Source organism: Podarcis cretensis (assembly GCF_951804945.1).
Source record: "Podarcis cretensis genome assembly, chromosome: 3".
NCBI lineage: Eukaryota > Metazoa > Chordata > Lepidosauria > Squamata > Lacertidae > Podarcis > Podarcis cretensis.
The window spans coordinates 123,194,148-123,219,753 of record NC_137172.1 but is presented as its reverse complement, the minus strand read 5'-3'; the positions used below and the strand labels follow the sequence as shown (position 1 = coordinate 123,219,753).

The window sequence follows — 25,606 nt, the reverse complement described above, 5'->3', positions numbered from 1 at the left end:
TACCCAACTGCTGAGCCTTGTTGTAGACGAATTCATGGAATATACCTTTTCAATGGCTATTAGCCAAGACAAGTGGGATTTGCAACACAATTTTGCGGTGTAAACCAAGCACCTAAAGGAATCTCATCTTGGCAGGGGTAGGAAGAAGAGTTCTGGAGAAATTAACTCAAATCATAATCACTCCCAAAGTTACTTGCTCTAAGGTGTCACAATGGGTGAGCAGGTCAATTGCCCCTTTTTCTCTGCCCTCCATATACGACATGCAAAATTTTGTCCCTCTGCTGCTCTCAGCTTGTTTGGTATAATAAGCAGCCTGCCTGAATTTTAGTTTTGTAGACAGGGGTAGCCAATATGGTGCCCTCCAGATGTTTTGGACTATAATTCCAATAATTCCAATAATCCCTGGTCATTGGCCAACTGGGACAGATGGGAGCTTCCGTCCTTAACATCTTGAAGATCCCATGTTGACTACCCCATGCTGAAGAACCCCCTTCTCTCCAGGGTGAACTACCGTCAACATACTATAAGGCAGTGGTGGCCAAACTTGGCCCTCCAGTTGTTTTGGAACTACAAATCCCATCATTCCTGACCACTGGTCCTGTTAGCTAGGGATGATGGGAGTCGTAGTCCAAAAACAACTGGAGGGCCAAGTTTGGTCACCACTGCTATAAGTTAAGCTCAGATGCTCCAGTCAGGCAGCTATTTTTAAAAATATATAATTTGCTTTAAATTGACAGGTGTCTGTACTACTGTGTACTGTGCATTGCCCAAGTATGCAGAAGTCATGTTGATATAAGAATTAGAGACCCCAGGTGTATATTTTTGATTTCAATAATATTTCAATGTTTCACTTTAATTGCATTTATCCTTTTAGAATGTATTAGGCTTGATTTTTGTGTGTTCTGCATTTCTGAGTCTCTCCTTCCTATGCTGCATTACATCCCTCCTTATCTGACCCTGAAAGTGGCACAAATGGCAGGATGTTTTCCTATGCCAGTTATGAATTAGCACCAGAGTGTTAATCAGAAATCCTTGGAAGTTCCCTGAAAGATAGGCTAGGTTGCCAGGCTAAAACGGGCAAAAGGCCTAGGCGCTTCTGGTCAACCCCAAGGTGATAGCGGGGGAAGAGGATAGCAGGAAGACACTATACGTGTTTTCTTCCAATGACCTGTGACCTTTCTTGACACATGTAAAGGAGATGTTTTATGTTTAAGAATGTTTTATGACTCTTTGTGTGTTGTATATAAGCTTTTGCTCTGAAGTGCCTTGGGGCAGACCTTCTTAACTGGCAAGTTGAGTTGAGTAAGCACTAGCTATAATAAACACCGGGTCCCTAATCTGGATGCTGGTCTTTAAAAAATTCCTTGGTTTTGTGGTTTATTTCAAAGGTGGTCCCTCACCTGGGTAAGAACAAGGTGGTGTAGAAGTGAATTCTTACCACAATGTTTAGTTTCCAAACTTATAGGCACTCAGCCACCTGAGTTTGCTGTTAGACAGAAGATATCAAAAAATGGAACACCTGAGCAGTACATTATCACATACTGGGGAAAAACAACAGAGATCACTGTTGAAGACACAGTGCTGAACAAGATTTTCATTTGTTCTGATTCAGCAAGGCAACTCTCAAATACTTTATATAAAAAAATTCGATTAGCAAACTGCAACCAATTTGGCTTCCTTTTTAAAAAAAATATCTATTTTTTTAATTGGGAAAAAAACCCCACATCAACAGTAGAATAACATCTTCACTAGATGAACTTGAAAGTCACAAAATTAAAAAAGGTAGCTAACTGCTTTGAAACTTTCAACTGACCCTTAAAACGTTATTACTCTACTGCTACTTTGCAATTAATAAAACATTATGTATAATCTCATCACTAAATGGATAGTACATTTTGTATCCTTTGGCCCAGGCTGAGATAGACTGAAGGAAAGGATTTAAGGTACAAAGCTTTCTAGAGGGTTCTGTAATTGCACTGCACTGGGGCTAAGATCTGAAATGTCAGAGAGCAGAGCGGCCACACAGAAGCATCTTGGTCTATTTTTCTATGCAACACAAAAGGTACCATTTTCCTATCAAAGTTTTAGCACATTTAGGGATTTGCCTCTGCTGACCGTAACTGTTATGAGCAAGCCTCAACATTTACTAATTGTTTTAACTGTCCTACATATGGACTCTTCTTTAAAACAAAAATTCATACAACAGTCTTACCAAAAAGGTAAGATAAATATGTAGACGTTATTCAAAAGCTCAGGGCCACAGCAAGCTATCTTTATTGCATTCGATTCATTGATAGCCAGTGTGGTACCCTCCAGAAGTTGATGGGCCACAAACACCCCTAACCACTGGCCATGCTGGTTACAGCTGAAGGGAGTTTTTAGTCCATGAGCATATGGATGTCATCACGTTGGCTCCCCGGTTTATAATGGGAAACAGTGATGAGGAGAATCCAGGCTAAACTTTTGGAAAATACACTTGTTTATAAAAGTGAGACAGACACAGCCTGATTCTATGATTTATCTATTATATATACTTTTATTCTGTCAAATTTTCTCTGATTTTCATTTTCAGTCCATCAGATATAATACTGAAATGTTCTCCTCCCCTCCCAGAATCATTCCATTCTCATAGGAGATGAATATACGAAAGCCAAGGGCCCAGGCTGCCAAAGATTTACGTAATCCTTGGGACACAAATATCACCCTAATATAAAATAATTTGGCATTTGATCTGCTTCCAAGAATGCAATTAAAAGAAACTAATAACATGCATAATGATTTGAATGCATAATACAACTGTCTCTACAGTTCTAGAGACAAACATCTTAAATCAAGTAGAATACCAATGTTATATAGGCCCAGAACTTGATGGCAAGGAGTTTGTATCATTTTAGAAATGCTCTCCAAATGCCCCAAGTTAAAATCTCCTTAACTGATATGCCAGTGCAGCAGAACTATTCCGGCTCTGGTAGAAAGTCATACACTTGAAAAACAAAGTCACCATCAATACATGGATCTGCCTATGTAAATTAGGAACACCTAAGGATGAAATCTCATGTCTAGAAACCATGTCCACTGCACAGCAGGTATAATTCTGAGGCGAAGGGACTCCTGCGGCTTCCCGGCGTGGTGCTGGGATCATGGACTGGCCAGAGCATCATCCGTATGTCAGCCCATGGCTGCCTGAAGATCTAGGGTAGCTGGAGGATAGTAGTGCTGAACATACTATGTGGCTAGACTATAAACAGCAGAATGGGAATAGGGTTGCACTTTCAAAGACACATCTTATGAAGGAAATGCAAAGCTGAGAGACAGCTTCCACATTCTGATGCACATCAGATTTGTTTCCTGATCCATCAGTTATGTTTGTGCAGAAACCTGCTTATGTGTACAGATTTCCTCAGCTGGATTGGGGAATTTAAGTGACTGCTTGGATTTAAATTACCGTATTTTTCGCCCTATAAGACACACTTTTCCCCCTCCAAAAATGAAGGGGAAATGTGTGTGCGTCCTATGGGGTGAATGCAGGCTCCTTGGCTTCAGCGATAGCAACGAGAAGCCTCCGAAGCCTGTGCTCCAGAGGCTTCGCGTTGCTTCCGCTGAAGCCAGAAGAGTCTGCTCTTTGAGGCTGGCGGTGGGGGAAAGTAGTGCTTCCCCCATTGCCAGCCCCAGAGGATGGGGGGGCAGCGGGAAGGCGCGTGACGCCTTCCCGCTACTCTCCAACCCAGCTTTGAGGCTGGCGGTGGGGGAAAGCAGCGCTTCCCCCATTGCAAGCCCCAGAGGATGGGGGGGCACAATCTAGGTCGAAAAGCCCGCAGGAGCCGCATGCTTTTTAAAGAGCGGTCCGCTCTTGGGGGCTTTTCCCCAAGGAGGGAGAAGGGATGGACTGGCCGAGTCCATCCCTTCTCCCTCCTATGGGCTTTTGCGGGAGATGGGGGAATTCCCCCACCTCCCGCAGAAGCCCGCAGAAGCCGTGCGCTCTTTAAAGGGGCTGCGCGGCTTCTGCTGGCTTTTCTAGGAGGTGGAGGAATTCCCCCACCTCCTAGAAAAGCCAGCAGGAGCCGCGCACCATTTAAAGAGCGCGCCACTCTTGGGGGCTTTTCCCCAAGGAGGGAGAAGGGACGGACTGGCCGAGTCCATCCCTTCTCCCTCCTATGGGCTTTTGCGGGAGATGGGGGAGGAGGGACTGACTGGCCATTTCAGTCCCTTCTCCCTCCTGGTGGAAAAGCCTGCAGGAGTCGCGCGCGGCTCCTGTGGGCTTTTGCGGGAGGCGGGGGAATTCCGCCATCTCCTGCAAAAGCAGGGAGAAGGTCTTGGAGTAGTGCACAGGCTGCATGCAGCCTGTCCGCTGCTCCCAGAGCTGCGGGGAGGAAATCATATTTTTTTCCTTGATTCTCCCCCCCCCCCCTATGGGCCGGTGCGTCCTATAGGGCGAAAAATACAAAAATACGGTAATTTAATTTTAACCAACCTCTTCAAAGCAACTTAGCTAATTCAAATTATTTCCACATAAATAATGATAATGTGGAAATAGGATCACAAAGGAGCTAGCCTATAGTAGGTGTTCAAATGTAATTTAATTTTGTACATTTTGCTCCTTATAGCACAATAGCTACTCTTTTACACTAGTATGAAATTATTATTATTATGGTTATTATTCATTTACTACGGACATATTAGCTGGGAGCTCTTGGAAGTAAATAAAGTTTTCCATTAATACATCAATGATGACCAACTTGAACAACTTGAATCTATCCTTTAAATGTATAAATAATTTGAGAATAAAGCAAGTTAGTGTATGTGGTTATCATGCTGGATGAGGGGCATTTTCCCACCCAGAAAACCAATTCAAGTAATAAAAATATGCAACCATGACCATTTAATATTTTCTTATACTAACACTTTAGATAAGGAACCTTCCACTCTTACCATCTTGGAGGGAAGGCAGGATAAATATTGAATACATCAATGGACTACTATCAATTACTATTGATCTTCACAATGACAGGTGCTGAGCTTATGCATGCATCGATGCAACCTCAGTAACTAGTAATACTAATCAGGGTATTAACAAGAAAAAACAGAGAACAACTTAGGTGTATTTGTAAAAATCAGTTATCTTTCTCCTGTCTTAAGGCAAAACAATAATCAACTAACTTATTTCAACTTTTGTTTCCCTTATTCAACTAAACTAAACTAACCTTAGAAGATTTCCTTCGACTTCTTCTTGTCCAAACCACTACCAATTTATCAGGTTGCCTGTTGAGGAGGAAAAAAAGACACCCACCATTAATTTTTCTAGATTTATTTATTAATTGATTTATGACGTGATAAAAGAACAGTGCTTTCTCTTGCACCACTCCTTCATATGAAAGAGACTACAATTCACCAATTACCTTCTCATATCAACTCCGTTGAGCTATTTCAAAACTCTCCAATTCAAAAAATCATAGGTTTTTCAAACTAATTATCTACATATAAATGTACACACGCACACACGCGCGCACACACACACACACACACACACACCAAGTATTCAGTAAAATACATAGATGGATAGATTGAAAACCAATTTTCAGAGGCATTTTATTTGGAGGACACAGATGCAAGTGGTACAATTTGAAATGCTATCAGGTGGGCCTGGTTTGCATGCAATGTTAAATGACATTTAACAAGCACTTTGCTATTTCCGGACTTCTTGTTTGCTTGAGAACCTGGGATTGTGGCTTGTTTCCTCTAAACCAGGCATGGCCAAACTTGGCCCTCCAGCTGTTTTGGGACTACAGTGGTATCTCGGGTTACATACGCTTCAGGTTACATACACTTCAGGTTACACACTCCACTACCCCAGAAATAGTACCTCGGGTTAAGAACTTTGCTTCAGGATGAGAACAGTTTCAGGTTAAGAATGGACCTCTGGAACGAATTAAGTACGTAACCAGAGGTACCACTGTACAACTCCCATCATCCCTAGCTAACAGGACCAGTGGTCGGGGATGATGGGAATTGTAGTCCCAAAACAGCTGGAGGGCCAAGTTAGGCCATGCCTGCTCTCAACAAACTACCAGTGGTATGCAAAGAAAAAACTTCATCCATAAAATGCATATATCATAACTCTAGCAAAAGATCCTAAACCTCTCAGCAGTGTGTATATGAACATACATGAGTGCTGGCAGAAGGTGTAACAAATAGGTGGAGAACAGCAGTTTGCAAGGGTGGTTTAAAACCACATGGAGAGTGTGTAGTGAATTTGGAGTGTGAGTATTTCCCTCTTCTTCTTCTTTTTTTGTTTGTGTTAGTAGTTTCGCTCCAGAGAGCTTCTGGCTTATGTGAGTGCCCCAACACCCTTATTTTAATTTTTTACTTGGGTCACTGGACCAATAAGGGCACAAAGCCAGGATTTAGGGCATAGGGCCAGAATTTGCAGTTTCCTTGGAAATGCTAAATGGCTAATTGTATTCCTGGGAAGCTGTTTGGGACAGCAGAGTAGGCATTGACGATATCCAAAACTTTTTCCATTCCTCTTTCTCTTTTCGAATTTTAATTTTATTGTTGGGATATTGAATATTGACTGTACTGCTTGAGCACTGCCTCTAAAAATGACTGGGTCACCCTACCTGGCATTTAAAAGATATTTTAGGATCACCAGTCCAGAATAAAACAAAGAACGTGTCAGGAGATTTATTTAGGCAGGAATAGAGGCAAAATTGAGTTCTGTTAAACAGGAAGATGTGAAATGGGGGAAAAAAGGTTTAGTAAATGTTTTTATGACCATTAGAGTTACAAGGTAGGGACTTTTCACCATTTGTCAGATTGCATAAAGAAGGAAAGTTTGGTCCAGCAGAAAAACATCTACCTCCTAAAAACCCTGTAAATAAAGGGGAGCAACCAAAGCCCATTTATAATTTTGTGCTTAGGGCATAGATAAATGTTTAGAGCAGAAAACCACATGTTGTAAATGTGACCAAACTTATCTGGCTGACATATGGTAAAAAGTAGATCTGACTTCTATTATAGACAAAAAATAAATAAGGCTTATATCAGTCTGCTCCTTAGGGGAGCAATAGATTAAAAGCTTAAGTTATAAGGTGGTGAAAGCACATGCACAAGGAAAAATGGTTTACCAGAAGTATGTCTAAAGCAGCATGCAATATTTTTTTGTGGCTAGAGAGAATAAACTATGTCTAAGCATCCCAATGGTGAAGAAAGTGTAGCTAAAAGTTCATTGGGAAGGATGGATTTGATACCTTTAGAGAGCTTTACTGCAAAAAGGGGTCCATGTGTATGAGATGGGAAATGCTTTGACTCTGACAAACCATTAAAATATTTGGAGAAAGTATTTCACTCTTACTGCATAAGAGTTTAGACCATCAAAAATGCAGAAAGAATATTGTATGTTATTGGGTTTACTTTATGTTTCCCATAGTTTCCAAAAGGCCTTAAATGGAGTAAAAAAAAACAGTTAGAAGAAAAACTGAGGTGATTGAAGATTGGGAAGAGACTTATTTTAGCTTAGAACAACAGACAGTAACATTAGAGCAGGAACTGGGGAGTGAAAAGTTAAAACCTACAGAAGGTAAGATGGTTGTCTTCTTTGAAAAATATGGAAGTTGAAAAAGAGAAGGCAATAAAACTTGCTCAGGAAGCAGAGGAATCATTAAAAATTGCACACACAGACAAGCTGCTGCAGAAATGCTTGTAATCAAAATACAGGATCCGAAAAAGCAGTTAGTTATGATCATGGTGTTTCTCGCATTCAAGAACTAGAAAAGCACTTAATTTAATCAACTCTCTTGCAATATCATAATGGTTTCTGCAGTTATTAGAGAATTCAAGAACTATTTCTAATTTGAAGAACATTTGGGGTTTGTTTACAAATCTCCTTAAAGGGAACATACTGTGATTTGAAAATGGGAATATTCAGTTTAAATCAATAGGCTATGACTCCATAATTGAAAAATATAGTGTAATGGGAACAATGAGTAAAATTAGTAAACAAATTGATCCTCTAATTTGGAAGGCAGTGGCTTTAAGTTATATGGAGTATCCAGTTGTGGGACCCCATGTGCTTAAATTGAAACATTTTACAGTCTAAATTCTATAAAAGGAGTCTTGGCCTCATTGAATTACGGTAATTAAATATTTCTACAGAGTTTCCACAGTGTGTGTCTTACCTAAAAACAAGCCAACAGACTTGGAAACAATGTACTTACTTATGGAACCAAAGAACTGGAGTATCGTTTTTTTGGACACTGGAAATATATTAGCTAATAAACTATATTACATAACAGTCCAAAGAACTTACGGAACCCATCAATAAAGCATTAAACAGGGCTGCAAGTATATCACAAGTTATAACTGCATTGCTTTCTACATAGGAACAATTAATAGAAAAGAATAATCATGTTAGAGTTTTTAAATGTGATAACCAAAGCTTTGAGACACACCTTGATTGCTTTTCATTTATTTATTTTTAATACATTTTATTTTTCAGTTTAATTTTTATAACATGCAAACATCAAATACAAATATCCCATTTTTTAATTACTCCCTCACTATTTCTTAGTTAATAGTTTTAACTACAGTTTTAACATAATCCTACTAATGAATTTCATTGTTTACAATAATTTTTCAGATAGTATACATGATCCCCTCCATTCTTTATTAAAAGTTGTTTCTTCCTAGTGTCTGACTCTTCCAGTGAGTTTTGCCACTTCAGCATAGTCCATTAATCGAATCTGCCACTCTTCCTTGGTTGGAACTATATCTTCCTTCCATTTCTGTGCCAGCATCATCCAGGCAGCTGTGGTTGTATACATAAACAGTTTTTTTTCTGGTCATTGGGTCTCTCCACACCTAGTATTCCTAAAAGAAAAGCTTCTGGTTTATTACACCCTACATTCCAAAAACAATTAGAAGTGGTTAAGAGTTTAGGAGAACAGACAACTTTAGAGGTACATAATGAAAAACGGATTATTACTGAAATAGCTACAATGAGAAAAATTGGAACCAATAACTGGTGGAATTCATTGTCTGAATGAAGACCAAGTGTTTAAGGAGCATTAGCAATAATGATTCACCCCATTGTGGTGATACTAATTGGCCAAGATGAGATCCTTATAACTATAATATGCATGATGTGGTGGACGGTGAGACAAGCATGGACTCTGTATATCCTAGAAGAACACAAAAGATTCCAACAACAAAGGAGTGTTAGATAACATGTAGGAACATGAATCCAACAACATGGGGAATTGTGAGGAAGGGTGTGTGAATCTGAATTTATAATATGGATTAGCTCTGTAGATCATGGCACAGGTATAAGATTGACACAACTATAGTATGACACAAAACCCTCCATGAACCAGGAAACAAGCCTGATCCCAATCACCTGCTGAAAAGCATTCAGGAATATCCTGAGTTCACACACATCTGACCTAAAGATTAACCTGCAGGATTGCTAAGCGCAGGATACTCAGCTCCTCCATGTGAGCCATCCACACAATGGTGAGGTGATTTAAAGGCAGATTGCAGACAGAGATGCCTAGGTTTACATAACTGCTCACTATCCAAATATTTAGCCTTCTCTTAAGCAAACAGGATAGCCACTTTTAACCATTTCTCACTATTCTGAAAGGAGTTACGGAAATTGTAGGAATCACTCATTTTACAGTCACCTCCCCTATACATTGGCATGACTTGGCAAGAATGTATTAAAAAACCCATTAGAGTCAAAGGCTAGTGGGCTCTCATAGCTCCAATAGCACAGAACCTATCCAGCACTCTCTGGGACTCTGAACACTTACGCTTTGCTTAAGGACAATTATACTTTTCCTTCCTTCCCATCCCCCTTCTAGTGTGGGTTTATAGCTAAATGGTCACAAACCATGCCTCTCTAGGCCTTTAGAACAGAATCTTTTATTTTTTAATTACAGTGTGCCTACCTGCTTAGACTGTAACTAGACTGTAACTATGGTAACTGTTTATTCTAAAAGTATGGTAAAAGAAATCCATATACGGCAATATATGTAAAGAGCTAAAGGACAAGTGGCAAACAAGTGTTGCGGTAATGTTTATTGGAAGTTTAAGGGAAAGCGTTTTCTGGCAAATGACCTATGGCCAACATAACATGTGACGGTTCACTGACAGACACAAATAAATGCCTCCAAAGCAAGACCCTGTGGATATGACACTTAAATGTGCATTCACAAGTTGCAGGTTGTAATTCCTACAATAATTTGTCAGGCCAAGAAGAAGCAGCTCAGCCACAGCCAAGTGTAAGCACCCCTTCCCCGCAATGCAACTTTTAACATCATTTGCAGGTAAGACAAACATCAGGAATGGCTCTTTTTTTAAGAATTAAATTTCATCATATTGATGAACATCATATTGCCAACCAATTTCCTTTTTAATTTCTGTCGCAAACTCAACAATAACAAAGTTGCCAACAGACAACAGTTACCCTACCTTCACCATAAGGTCCCAGGGCAATTTACAATTAAATAAAAACACAATACAGTATTAAAATCAGTTAAAACAAATATGAGAATCAGTTCCTTTTGAAAAAAACTTTCTTTTTCAGTTTCTGAAAATACAACAAACAACCCACCTTGAGAATTAGCCACAGGCACATAACTGTTATTCAAACTCTCAACTCAGTCATTTCACTTACAGGGCTAATTCACATATGCATATACTCCACTTGGTTGCCTCATTGCTTCACAGCTCACAGTTGGGTGCTTTTCCATGAAATGTGTGAGCAGTAGCTGAAATATGTGAATGCACCCAGTACAGTATTTGAAACTGTGGCAAATGACACACAGAAACAGACTTTTTCAGGAGTTCAAAAACAGAAGGTTAAGGAACCAGTATTTCACCACAGTACCTGGGAAAGTTCCTCCAATGTTAAAACTGTAAGTCACTTTGCCTGTTAGAAAGGTTTGCTTTCAGAAGAGCAAAGATATAGTCCAACAAGACAATGACTGATCCCGCCCCCCACAACATCCAAATCAATATGGATAATTTAACCCAGCAATGCCCCCCTACACACATGCAAACCACACTGCAACCAAAACTGCAACCAACCATGGCCTTGGCTCTCTGATCTCTAGCTCAGCCAGCAACAATAAGATCCAGAAAACACTGACACTAAAACTCCACTTACCTACAGTCGTACCTTGGAAGTCGAATGGAATCCGTTCCGGAAAACCAAAGTGCGGCTTCTGATTGGCTGCAGGAAGCTCCTGCAGCCAATTGGAAGCCATGGAAGCCCCGTCAGACGTTTGGCTTCCAAAAATAGTTCACAAACCAGAACAGTCACTTTCACGTTTGCAACATTCGGGAGCCAAAACATTTGGGAACTAAGCTTTTCGACTTCCAAGGTACGACTGTACTATGTAAATAATAAAAGTTTACCCCGCAAACCCATAGTGCTTATAACAATACAGTGGTACCTCGGGTTACAAACACCTTGGGTTACAGACGCTTCATGTTACAGACTCTGCTAACCTTGGGTTAAGAAGAAGAAGAGTTTGGATTTGATATCCCGCTTTATCACTACCCGAAGGAGTCTCAAAGCGGCTAACATTCTCCTTTCCCTTCCTCCCCGACAACAAACACTCTGTGGGGTGAGTGGGGCTGAGAGACTTCAAAGAAGTGTGACTGGCCCAGGGTCACCCAGCAGCTGCAGGTGGAGGAGCGGAGATACAAACCCGGTTCACCAGATTACGAGACTACCGTTCTTAACCACTACACCACACTGGCTCTCCAGTTAAGAACTTTGCCTCAGGATGAGAACAGAAATCACGTGCCAGTGGCGCAGCGGCAGCGGGAGGCCCCATTAGCTAAAGTGGTACCTCAGGTTAAAAACAGTTTCAGGTTAAGAACAGAACTCCGGAACAAATTAAGTTTGTAACCAGAGGTACCACAGTAGTGTTTCAAACTGTTTGTAACTGGCCTGTATAAAGGCCTCTACAAGTAGAAAACAGAAACACTGTTTTTTCTTTTTTTAAAGAAATGGTTTTTCCTCTTTTCATCACCTTCCACCTTACCCTGGATGTTTGGAGTACCTCAAGGACAGCCTCCAAAGATGAACTCAATACATGGGCAGCTTATCATGAAGCAGGCATTCCTTCAGCTACCCTGGGGTCCTTCTAAGCATCATAAGGCACCAGGCACTTTGAACTGTGCTCGGAGCCAAAGCCAATGAAGTTATTTCAATATTAGAAATGAAGGTTGCAAATCATCTGGTGCTAGTTAACAGCCAAGTGGCTGTATTTCGAATTAAGTGAAGTTTCCAAACCGTTTTCACAATCACACTTTACAATCCTCTGTGTTATTAAAATATGAAATAGTTTTACTCTTCCACAAAAAGATTAGACCGAATACGGAAATCTGGAACAGGTCACTTATGAAGTGTAAGAATCATTCCTTCCCCAGTGAAGAGGAAGGGAAACTTTTAGTAAACTAAGAGCTTTCACTCTTTTTGCTTCCTGTTTCTTTTGAGCTGCTGACAGACTACATAGGTTAGGCTAGTAGCTTCTTTGCTGATAGGTTAGAAATAATACATGTTCCAGGAAGGCATCTTTTTTTGTATGTGTAAAGTATACCTATTAATTGTACAGTGTGTAGAATAGCCCTTCCATTTCTCCAGACCTGACTCCCATTAAACTCCAGCCAGCACTCCTATGCAGAATTAAAACATTTAAAACCAAAATGAAATAAAATGTCTTTTAACTCAAGCAATTTTTTTACTCCACTACACACAGCCTATCTCAACATTCCCCTTCTGTTTGCTAACATAAATGCTTCAGAGAAGAAGTAGTGTCTGTGTATGTAACTTTGGCACCTAATTGCATTTTTATTTTTTTTACTGTTTGATTTGGGTTGAATTAATTGCTGCACTCTGCTAAATTGCCCTTCTGAAGCAAGCATAAGAGTATAATTAACATGAGATGTAGCAATGTTTCCGCACAATAGCGGGCAGACACACCTATTGAAGGATAAAAATAATTACTTGAGGAATGAAGTCAGGGTATTTTGGAGATAAGATTTCATTTTGTGTGTCACTGGCTCACTGCTGTGCTTTGCTTTTCAGCATCACATGTGGAGTTTTCACTGAGAAACTCCTCTAAAAAGCTTACTGCCTCTAAATTCTGCTTGGAAATTTAGTTTGGAATACCGTTTTAAAATAAAATAATAACATGTCTCATTTTTCAGAGGAAGCCTTGCTCCTTCCATAAAATCCTGGTTCCACAAAAGTTAGCTGTCAAACATGAATGCCACTACATTTAAACACCCTATGTTTAGTCAATATTTTTCATGATGTCCCCCAAGGTACCACAATATGCTACTTATTTTAGGTCATTTTTAATACGATGATGCCGACAATCACCTACATTTATCCAGGTGTACAGGATTTATTTTGCTTCAGAACCTCTACTCACCACAACTTCAAATTGGGCTGTACTAAATGCAATGCTATGCTAGCAGTTGCTGGTTTCCTTAGTAGTTCTGGCAGTTTCCAATTCTGAACTGTCAGTATTATATTTTTTTTAAGGAAGAAAATGAAGTAACTCAATACAGTATATTCATAAGGCCTCTCCATGCCTTCAGCTTGGACCTGTGAGGACATACACCCTCTACACTCCTGATTTTTGCATGTTTTGCATGAAGGTCTGAAAAGAGCTTGCAAGTTCATTTGCCTAAAAGCACTTACAAGTCTCCTCATGATCTGGGAGCCCTCATAAGGCAATTTTCTGATTATGAGGAGGCTTGTAAGCGCCTTCAGGCAAATACACTTAAAGCCTCCTTCAGAACTTCACTCTAAACATGTAAAGGTCAAGAGCGGGCAGCCTGCGTCCGGTGGTACTGCAATATACGCATCAAACCATCCCTCTACGTACTTTTCAGGCCTGAAGAGGGCCTATTGCCAATCCGAGATAAACAAAAGCTGTAATAATACTTTTCAGTATACATTTTTCACTGACGAAAAATATAGACATCCAGTACTGACTGCTTCCAACCATTTTCATAGTATCCTAGAACTGGAAGGGACTCTAATGGTCATCTAATCCACCCCCTGGAATGCAGGAATCTTTGTACCCAATGTGGGGCTCAAACCCACAACCCTGAGATAAAGAGTCTCATGTTCAATGAACTGAGCTACGCACTTTGTTATCATAAAAACAACCTATCATAACGAAAGCTGTAGGGAGCCTAGAAAGGACCAACTCTCTCAAGACCCTGCTTAGCCATATAATTACAGGAATGCTTCATTCAACCATGCTTTAATTCAACATTCTCCTACCACTTCCTACTGGCTGCTAGCATAGTTCAGGGCTGAGCCATCAAATGCTGACTATATGGACAATGACAAGTAAAAAGTATGCAAAAAAGAAGCATAAAGCAAGAATAACTGCTTCAGCTCCTATTGAAAAATGTGCTTAGTTGTGACCAACTTAAGGGGAATGTGAGGAAGAAAGAAGATGGGACCTGTACACACATAAGTCATTTGGGTAGAATTTATTACTTAGAATAGGCCGGGAAAGCTCTCAAAGCCGCTCACAAAATAGCCTCAAAATAAAATTCCACTCAGATCTAGGAAAAATAGAAATTTACAAGGTGTCTATATGGAACCAGGTATATTCAGGCAGCATTTCCTGTCCTTGTCCTTCTTCCCTGGTTCCTCTTCCCATGAAGCTCCCTTCAAGATCCTCATAATAAAAGAAATAATTGAAATTAAAGAATGTAAGACCTCTTCCTCCATCAGTGAGTTGTAGGAGAAGGATAAAAATATATAGCTATTTTAAAGCTAAAAAGAAATGAGAAGCCAGAGCATTGGATTAATCAATCTTAGGTCTTCCCTGTAAACATCTCTTTCTATATGAATTTTTTGCCCTGAAAATAGAAAGTCAGCATTACATGGGCACTGAAAATGCTCAATTCACGTTGCACTGTTTTGGTGTGTATAGGATGTCCACTTAACCCCCCACTCACCCCCCAAAAAACCTTTTTTTTTGGGGGGGGGGATGTACTTCTGAAGACATAGGGTTCCCCCCTAGCATACAGATACCCTCTTGCTTTTCAGTGGCTATGTTTTCACTATGGTCCTGTAGGCACTCACCACTTGCATTTGCTATTTGAAGGAGTAACTATTGGAATTATTTATTCATTCATTCATTCATTCATTCATTAATAAAATCTATACACTCTGTGTGTGTGTGTGTGTGTGTGTGTGTGTGTGTGTGTGTAAGTAAAACCTCAGAGCGGCTTACAAAAGATAAAACAGTAAAATCAAGAAAAAATTACAACCCTACTTAAAGACATACAAAGTTAAAATACTGAAGCAGATTAAAATTACCCCAACTTTCTAAGCATCTAAGATTATTTTTAGCAGGTACCAAAAAGATTACAGTGAAGGTGCCTGATTGGAACTTCCTGCCTACTGAGATCACCGCCACACTAAACGATCAAGTTCTTACAGTCACCGCCACACTAAACGATCAAGTTCTTACAATTGTGGAACAAGTATTATGTGGTACCTGCATTTGTGACAATTCCGCTGACTGAAGCAGTCAAGTGGGCACATGCAGAGTTAGGCGATCTCATAAGAAAACTGGTCTTCATATACTAATAATAAGACCAGCAAGTTTATAAACCAAACCTTCTACAAATTTAATCTGTGCAAACCTGCACACCAAACAAGTTCCTGTCCACTTTATAGTTCCACTGTGAATGGAAGCAAAATATATAGTTGTAGAAGTAGTATGTGAGAGAACTAATACAAACGAACGGCTAAGGGAGCTGGGCATGTTTAGCCTGGAGAAGAGGAGGTTAAGGGGTGATATGATAGCCATGTTCAAATATATAAAAGGATGTCACATAGAGGAGGGAGAAAGGTTGTTTTCTGCTGCTCCAGAGAAGCGGACACGGAGCAATGGCTCCAAACTACAAGAAAGAAGATTCCACCTAAACATTAGGAAGCATTAGGAAACATTCGGAAGAACTTCCTGACAGTAAGAGCTGTTTGACAGTGGAATTTGCTGCCAAGGAGTGTGGTGGAGTCTCCTTCTTTGGAGGTCTTTAAGTAGAGGCTTGACAACCATATGTCAGGAGTGCTCTGATGGTGTTTCCTGCTTGGCAGGGGGTTGGACTCGATGGCCCTTGTGGTCTCTTCCAACTCTATGATTCTATGATTCTAAGCAACTCCCCATTTAAGCAAGTTCGAGGCATGCACACACTGCCGTAAACCCAGAATTGGCATGGAAAGCGGCAAAAACAGCTCTAAAAGAGCACAAAATTGGCAAAAGTGGTGTCTAGCAATCCCAGGAACTTTTGCACTGACCTTTGAGGAGTGTGGAGAGCTGGAATTTGAGCAAGGAGGTTTGGAGGGAGAAATTGTGGTGGAGTTGGGTGGTTTTGGTTTTTTAAAGAATTTTTCAAGGGTTTCCAGAGGTTTAGAAGGTGTTTGCAGGCTTTTTAAATGTTCCCAATACACACAATGTCAATTAAATATGTGGTGCCTCAGAACATAACCCCTGGGTAAATGGGAGTTGCTTGTATGGATTTAAATAACTGCTTTCCTACCCAAAACATATTTTTAATGATCAGAATATGGAGCTGTTTTCTTCTTCCTATGACTTATTTTGTGCTAAACTAGAAAGTGAGAGACTAGTCAAGTGACCTGACCTGTCTATATTACAAAGCAGACAGGTACAAGTGAGACAGGGTTTATATTAGAACTTCATCAAATTTTCTGTATCAAGGGCATGCTTTGCTTTCCGGCTTGACGATTTAAAAAGACAAAGACCTCCCACATGTATATGCCACTACTTTTTCCTACTGAGCTTTGAAGTACGGTGTGGCAGGCCCAAATCCTTGCGTTCTTAAATCTAAGTCCAATAGAAATGAAGTCTGAAGAGGGTGTTGAATTAAACAAGACACTGATCCATTAAACAAGATACTGTGGAATGCCCTCCTATCAGATGTCAAGGAGATAAAGAACTACACATTTAGAAGACATCAGAAGGCAAGGAAGTTTTAAATGTTTGACATTTTACTATCTATATCTGCTGTAAGCCCCCCACAGTGGCTGGGGAAACCCAGCCAGACGGGTGGAGTATAAATAAAATAATAGTAATAGTAACAACAACAACAACAACTTTTTATAGAGAATAGGTTATGGAGTAAAACCATTCTTCTCATAACTATACACAATTGCCTTCTATAAAAACACCGAGAGATCAGAGTTTACTGCATGGACAAAGGTATCTTGTGGAGTTAAGCTTCCTAATAGTTGTACTTGCTGAATTTTTTTGGATTAGTGGGCACACTCTGAATATTCAGGATAGGATAGGTTAAGTTAAATATGAACCACTTCACAGGATGGAACTGAACAAGGATTTTGCTAGTTCATTGCTAATGCTTCTGGATAATTAAGTGGAGGAACTTGCAAATGCTACAGGCAGTCCAATCCAACTCCCTTGTCAAGGAGCCTTTTGACCTCATCACATACTTTTAATAACTGAGTCGAATTGTGACAGAGCACAGCATGCTTTGATGCAGGAGCTGAGCCTTCAAAAATCCACACATTTCAACAGTATAAGGGAAAACAGCTATGTGACTTAGTAATGCTATTCACAGAAAAACTCTGAGGCAACTCCCATTCTTCCAAGGTCTCTTCTCAGTGGTGGATGTATGCATGACAATTCTAACATGACTAATTTGTATTAAAATGTTGTCGGACCACCATTTTCATCCTGCTAAGCAATATTTTCCACACTGAGAAGCACTGCTAGAACCAATGTGACTTCTCTATGAGGATTTACAATCAAATACTGAGCCAAAAGTGTCTTTGTAAAATACCAAGTTCATAGACAACACCCAGTTTTATCAGTGCTGAAGAGAGGAGGGAACATCTTGGCACTGAACATGGCAGACCATTTTTGCTGCAGGACAAGCAGCAAAGAACTGCCACCTGCCAAGAACTTAATTCTGATGTTGACAAGGACAACCTGGCCCTGAATGGTCAAGCTACTCTGTCCCAACTGAGTGAACAACAGCTAGCTGCTAGCTCAGAAGATGCCACTTCACCTCTCCTCTCTGCTAACACCTCGCCATGTGCCACGCCCAGAACACTGTGAAGGGGCAGCAGAAAGACCTAAGAGCTTCTGCCATCACTCCAGCATTCACAGCCCCTGTTGTGGTACCTGCCTGACCACCTCCCATCAGCGCCCTGGCAGCAGCGGAGGAGACCATACTGCAGAAGATCAACTGGGCTGTCTGTGAGCTCCAGTAGAGCACTTGCATACAGGTCCTGCACAGAATCCCTCAAAGGGTTTTTTTTAAAAAAAAAAAGACGAAAAGTAACACGTTTGAATCAGAAGCAAGTACACAGTCATGTTTGAACGGCTCAGAATAATCTAGCCTCTAAGGGGTACATTGCTTGGTGCCATAAGTAGACATGGCTGTGCTCCCATGGTTTGCCAATGGGAGACTACTATTAGTTTTAAATGGGAACTAAATGTTTCACAGTACAGCTATATATATGTATTAATAAAATTAGCTGGATATACACTATATACTAGTGTTGCTAGTGGAAGCCCATTTAACAGCTTCTGCTAGTGCACCGGGTCTTTTTTCTCACTCTCCTTCTCATCTACATGTACCAAAAATTGTCTCTGAGGGGTTATCCCAGACTAGTGGGGCTCTGTGGGGTGGTGAATGCTTCCCTCTGTGGGGAAGCCTTCTCAGGCCCACTGAAAGAGGCGGTCATTAAACCGCTTCTTTAAAAAACATATTTAGACCTGGCCAATATGGCCAACTATCGCCCAGTCTCAAATCTTCCATTCTTGGGCAAGGTGATTGAGCGGGTGGCTGCTGAACAACTCCAAGCACACCTGGAGGATGTGGACCATTTGGATCCCTTCCAATCAGGATTCAGGCCTCACTATGGGACTGAAACTGCCTTGGTTGCGCTGGTCGATGATCTCTGGCAGGCTAGGGAAAAAGGTGAGAGCTGTTTCCTAGTTCTGCTAGATCTCTCAGCAGCTTTTGATGCCATCAACCATAACATCCCTCTGGACCATCTATAGGGGCTGGGGGGCACTGTTATACAGTGGTTCTGCTCCTTTCTCCTGGGCCATGTGCAGAAAATGGTGGTGGGAGATGAGTGTTCAGACCTCTGGGCTCTCACTTGTGGGGTGCCTCAGGGTTCCGTCCCTTCTCCCATGCTAAAAATACATCTACATCAGGTGGTTTGGGCTGGGTGTTCATCAATATGCGGATGATATCTAGGTCTACCTCTCTTTTAAATCAGAACCAGTGAGGGCAGTGAAGGTCCTGTGTGAGTGTCTGGAGGCTGTTGGAGGATGGATGGTGGCTAACAGACTGAGGCTGAATCCTGACAAGACAGAAGTACTGTTCTTGGGGGACAGGGGGCAGGCTGGTGTAGAGGACTCCCTGGTCCTGAATGGGGTAACTGTGCCCCTGAAAGAACAGATGCACAGCCTGGGATTAATTTTGGATTCACAGCTGTTCATGGAGGTGCAGGTTAATTCTGTGTCCAGGGCAGCTGTCTACCAGCTTCATCTGGTACGCAGGCTGAGACCCTACCTGCCTGTGGACTGTCTCACCAGAGTGGTGCATGCTCTAGTTATCTCCTGCTTGGACTACTGCAACACGCTCTATGTGGGGCTACTTTTAAAGGTGACCCGGAAACTTCAATTAATCCAGAATGTGGCAGCTAGATTGGTGACTGGGAGTGGCCGCCGAGACCATATAACTCCAGTCCTAAGAGACCTGCATTGGCTCCTAGTATGTTTCCGAGCACAATTCAAAGTGTTGGTGCTGACCTTTAAAGCCCTAAACGGCCTCTGTCCTGTATACCTGAAGGAGCGTCTCCACCAACATCGTTCAGCCGAGGGCCTTCTGGCGGTTCCCTCACTGCGAGAAGTGCGGTTACAGGGAACCAGGCAGAGGGCCTTCTTGGTAGTGGTGTCTGCCCTGTGGAATGCCCTCCCATCAGATGTCAAGGCAATAAGCAACTATCTTACTTTTAAAAGACATCTGAAGGCAGCCATGTTTAGGGAAGTTTTTAATGTTTAATGCTGTATTGTGTTATTAATATTTAGTTCGGAGCCACCCAGAGTGGCTGGGGAAACCCAGCCAGATGGGTGGGGTATAAATTATTATTATTATTATTATTAATAAGAGAATAACAATTGCCATAGCTCTATGATTTCTCCCATGTGCCTTTTATCCATAAACACACACACACACACACACACACACACACACTTTTTATATATAAAAAAAACAAACCAATAGCTTTAAGCATTCAACAAGGCAACTCTAATTGCATCTGCTGACACCAATCACACTGTGAATAGCTGAGTGTTCTTGTAGTTGCCACTCACTGGAGCAGCCTCATGCTAAACTCACAACAGTGTAGCTGGGGCTGTCAGATTGCCAGTTCCTAAACTGTTTAAGCCATAATATTAATGGGATGCTGTTAAACAGCAATCACTCAATGTAGAACAAATGACTGAGAGTCCCTAAAACTAACCTTTCAGAGTGTAACTTCAACAACATGAGTTTAGCATGAAGTGCTGGTTTGTTGTCGGCAGTTGTACTCAGAAGGAGTAATGGGGAAATAAGGGCTCCATTTTGAGAGGGCACAGAAAGCCTCAATGACAGACTTCTTTATCTTTCCACCAAGGAAATCAGGGATAGCCAATGTGGTGCCCTCCATATGCCGCTGGACTTTAGCTTCTATCATCAATGACCATACTGGCTGGGGCTGATGGGAGCTGGAGTCTCAGCAACATATGAAGGGCACCATGTTGTCCACCCCTGGATTAAATGATGTTCCTCCCCCTCTACCTTCAACCCTGTGAGGTAGGTTGGATTGAGAGACAATGACTGTCCTAAGGCCTTGCAGTGAGTTCAGATTTAAACCAGGTCTCCCTTGCCCAAGTACTATCCAACAATGCCTGCTATACAATATTTCAATGAACAGTGGACAAATAATTATTGAGAACACAAAGTCTGAGATGCCATTATCCCAAACTCCACTTAAGGACACACAATGAAAAAGCTCTATTGGGGGAACAAATTTTTCAGACCACCAGTATCTTAAAACCAGAAATGATTTTTGAAAAATCCCTGAGGTCAGTTCCATGCATGTAAAAGAAAGCACTCTCAAGCCTTTACATAGGTGGCATCAAACACCTCTGAGATGCAGATACATTAATAAAGCAGTCTCTGCTCTCTGTTGAGGGTATAAGGAAATCATGTCTTCACATGTGGTGGGCATGCAATAAATTGCAACCATTTTGGAAGACCATTGTTAAATAAATAAGCTTGATTATAAAGCAAAATATTATTTACATCCCAACCTTGGTTTTGCTAACGATCTTTAAATATGATAATGTTAATTTTAGATATAAATAATTAATCCTCTTTTAGTAGCCACTTGACAACTTATGGCACAAAACTGGAAATCTCTGGAACATTTGCATACTTTCTGAAAACAGAAACTATGGACAGCTGTACTTTCTGAAAAATTGACTAAGGAATTCACAGCATTAGCTAGAAAAGGAGAAAAGGGAAACTTTACCATAACATGGCAGGACATGGGTGGTGCTGTGGGTTAAACCACAGAGTCTAGGGCTTGCCAATCAGAAAGTCAGTGGTTCGAATCCCCACGACGGGGTGAGCTCCTGTTGCTCGGTCCCTGCTCCTGCCAACCTAGCAGTTCGAAAGCATGAAGTGCAAGTAGATAAATAGGTACCGCTCTGGCGGGAAGGTAAACAGTGTTTCCGTGCGCTGCTCTGGTTTGCCAGAAGCGGCTTAGTCATGCTGGCCTCATGACCCAGAAGCTGTACGCCGGCTCCCTCGGCCAATAAAGCGTGATGAGCGCCGCAACACCAGAGTTGTCCGCGGCTGGACCTAACGGTCAGGGGTCCCTTTACCTTTACCATAACATGGCAGGCACCCTTTTATCATGTACTCAAAGGAACATCATTTACATTGGCACCCACTGGAGTCGCACCTAACACTTTGAAACAATGTTTTCCCAGAGGAACCTGTGTTTGTAGGGTGCAGGTGATGGGGGGTTGGTTTTCTATGTTTATTTAGAAAAAATCATTAACAGATTTAGTTAAATAAAACAAATCAGAAATGAAAACAGGAGTGAACCTAGATATAATCCCTTGCTATCCTTTAGTGCTCCCTCATGGTGATTTATGCCCATTAATTACTTAATTCACACCAGAACCATAATGTTTCCCATCTTAGTTATTTTAAATGCCATATTATCTAAGTTCCTCCCACACCACACACCATTTTCCTCTCTAGAATAATTGTGCTATGTAATCCCCTGGACACAGCGCTCATCCATTTAGCCAAATGTTCTGTCCAAATGTTCTGACAGCCTGGAAGCCATTCTGACAAATGAGACTGCAACTTTTGTGAAGACTGTGGGAATTAAAACAAAAACAAACAGCCACCCGAAATGTCAGAATTAATGACAGCATCACAGTGGTGGTGCAATCTACAGAGGACTATATATCATAATCTGTCAGGAACAAGAGTATCTCATGCAGAGGCAGGAGAGGGAGTAGTATGCACCCTATGCACAATTTCTCAATCAGTGTGATAACAATAGAAGAAAAATGTCTGCTGGTTATAGCTTGCAGAGACAAGGGGAGACAGAAATCTCTGTTCTAACTGTGCACTAAATTCCGGACTTGAGGGAGCGATGAACCAACCCGAAATAAAAAGAGGGAAATTTTCAACATCCAGACAAAACATCTATATCCCAAAGCAAAACAATCACTCGCTCACTCACTCAATAATAATGCTCACCAAAAGACACAACAGCTTTTGCATCACATGTAGGTCTCCTAAGAACATTAGCAATTTGTTTTTAAATAATAGTTTCATAATATGCAGTGTGTTTTGTTCTCAGTCTGAAATAGAACTATTAATCTCATACACCACCATCTCATTTTAGTATCAATACCAACTTCTAGCTGGAAAGATCAATAACAAAAATAATAAGATATCTGTAGGCAACTTTTCAGGGCCACAGGGCAGCGGCGGCGGAACCAGCAGCGAGAAAGGGCTCCTTTTGGGCCGCTTGTCCCTCCACCGCCACCGCCCACCTTACTCAAGTATAAGCCGAGGGGGGCTTTTTCAGCATAAAAATGTGCTGAAAAAGTCAGCTTATACTCGAGTATATATGGTAAATATTAAAGGTAAAAGCACAATGTTTAACACATCAACCATAGCTAAGTGGTAGAGAATCTGCTTTGCATGCAGGTTTCTAGTTCAATCTCATATCAGGTAGGACTGGAAGAGATTCTGTGTCTAAAACACTGGAGATCTACTGCCAATCAGTGTAGATAATATTGAGATAGACGGACCGTTAGTCTTACTCTGTATAAGGCAGCTTCCTATGTTCCTATGAAAGACAGCACTAGAAATAAATAAAACAATAATCGTAATAATCATTCAGCTGTGGACAATGTCATGAAAACAAAATGATTCAGCAGTGGTAGTAAAGGTAAAGGTAAGGTAAAGTATCCCTGGATGGTTAAGTCCAGTTGAAATCATTGCTTTCAGACCAGGGGAGCCAGCGTTTGTCCACAGACAGCTTTCTGGGTCATGTGGCCAGCATAACTAAACCAATTCTGGCACAATGGGACACTGACAGAAGCAAGCGAGCATGGAAATGCTGTTTTCCTTCCTCCACAGCAAAAGCTATTTATCTACTCATGCTGGTATGCTTTCAAACTACTAGGTGGCAGAAGCTGGGACAGAGCAACGGGAACTCACCCCGTCATGCAGATTTGAACTGACGACTTTATGATCAGCAGCCCAAGAAGCTCAGCGGTTTAGACCTCATACTTGCAAGAAAAAGTGAAAGAAGAAGGTCTTTAGTACCCATTTGAAGTCTTGTAACAATGGTGTCAAATGGACCTCAATTGGCATAATAGAATTCCACAAAGTGTGGGGCTACTGCAAACAAGGCCCTCTCCCTTCACCTGCCAATTTAAATAATTTCACCAGCATTCACACACACACACACACACACACACTCACACAACCTCTGAAGATGATGATTTCAAAGTGTGGGAAGGTGGATATGCATGCAGGCAGTCTTTTCAGAAACCTGGTTCCAAACCATTTAGGGCAGGCTTCCTCAACCTCCGCCCTCCAGATGTTTTGAGACTACAATTACCATCATCCCTGACCACTGGTCCTGCTACCTAGGGATCATGGGAGTTGTAGGCGAGAAACATATGGAGGGCCGAGGTTGAGGAAGCCTGATTTAGGGTTTTAAAGGTCAAAATCAACACTTTTAGAGGTGCCCAGAAACACACTGATAACCAGCACAACTGATACCATGTTGTTGGAGTCATTTATGCCAATTGCCCTAGTCTAAATAAACTCCTAATTAAATAGCCCAGCCAACATCTGGTCAGCAGAATTTGACACCAGCTGAAGTTTCTAAACTTCCTTCAAAAGACAGCCAGGTGCAAAGTGCCTATCCTTTCCAGATCTTGAAGTTTTGTAAACTACTATATTTTTGATGGACAGCTATATAAATAAAGTAAATATAACTGTGTGCATTCAAGGAATGCATGTTTATCACTATAAGGCAGACACTGCATGGCATATCAAGGGTAGGGAACTGGTTCCAGCCAGAAGGTTAGATGTTGCTGTCCCCTGGCCTCTGCAAGCTACTGTGTCAGGTGGGCAGGAGCAGTCAATCACCCATCATGACCACGACACTGGAATTCTTCAAGGACCCCAATCCCACAACCCCCACCAACCCATACAATCCCTGTCTTCAAAGACATTATTTACATCTACCTAGGCTGGAAGCTGATTTCATGTAGGGCAGCAGAGGTTAAGGTGGGCACCTGGCACCAAGTTCACACAATCCTTGTAAGGCAAGGATTGTGTGGACTTGGTCAGCATGTATAATCTGCACTTTCAAAGAGCATTTCACACCCAAAAGAGGGGTGAGATCAGAATCTAGGTGGGCTGTGCTGCCCACTCCGATTTTGATCACCATGGGTGCACACTTTTGTGAGAGCTCTACTTGGTGGTTTCTGGAGTAACATAAAGCATTAGATTCATTCAGCTTCAGCTTACATCCAAGGTTAACAAACTGAGGTAAGTCATGCTTCCATACTAAGTAAACAAATATATTTCAGGACCAGTAAAACTACAAATTCTGCAGTGAAACACAGATGATTTAGTCAGGAGTTTTCTTACTACAATTTGGTTCCTATATTATGTGTTATATTTCTTTATCACCCCATCAAACAAGTCCTTTGGGTAGTTTACAAAAAAAAATTTAAAAGCAATATACATCAACTCCATATAAAATCAGAATAACCCCCACCTAAAAGCCAGCATGAATACTACAGGCTTTCTCCCTAAGTATTACCTGCAATGCGGCATTTCTAGTAATAAAACAAAAATATGTAGTACTGTAGTAATACTGGACGTGTCTTATAAACATCAGAGCGACCAAGGTTGTCATTAGCCTAGTCATCGCCTCCCTGCTATTTGAAAGTAAGCCTCCCTA

At 41.2% G+C, this 25,606-nt stretch overlaps 1 protein-coding gene across 4 annotated transcripts in view; it reads right to left on the bottom strand.

The window, feature by feature from the left end:
* The window catches only part of EHBP1 (EH domain binding protein 1), a 306,658-nt gene that overhangs the window by 255,896 nt on the left and 25,156 nt on the right, over positions 1-25,606 (bottom strand). For all 4 annotated transcript variants that reach the window (XM_079969700.1, XM_079969702.1, XM_079969701.1 and 1 more), the window contains exon 3: positions 5,202-5,259. In XM_079969700.1, coding sequence (XP_079825826.1) covers positions 5,202-5,259 — 58 coding nt within the window. The remainder of the gene's footprint in view (positions 1-5,201; positions 5,260-25,606) is intronic.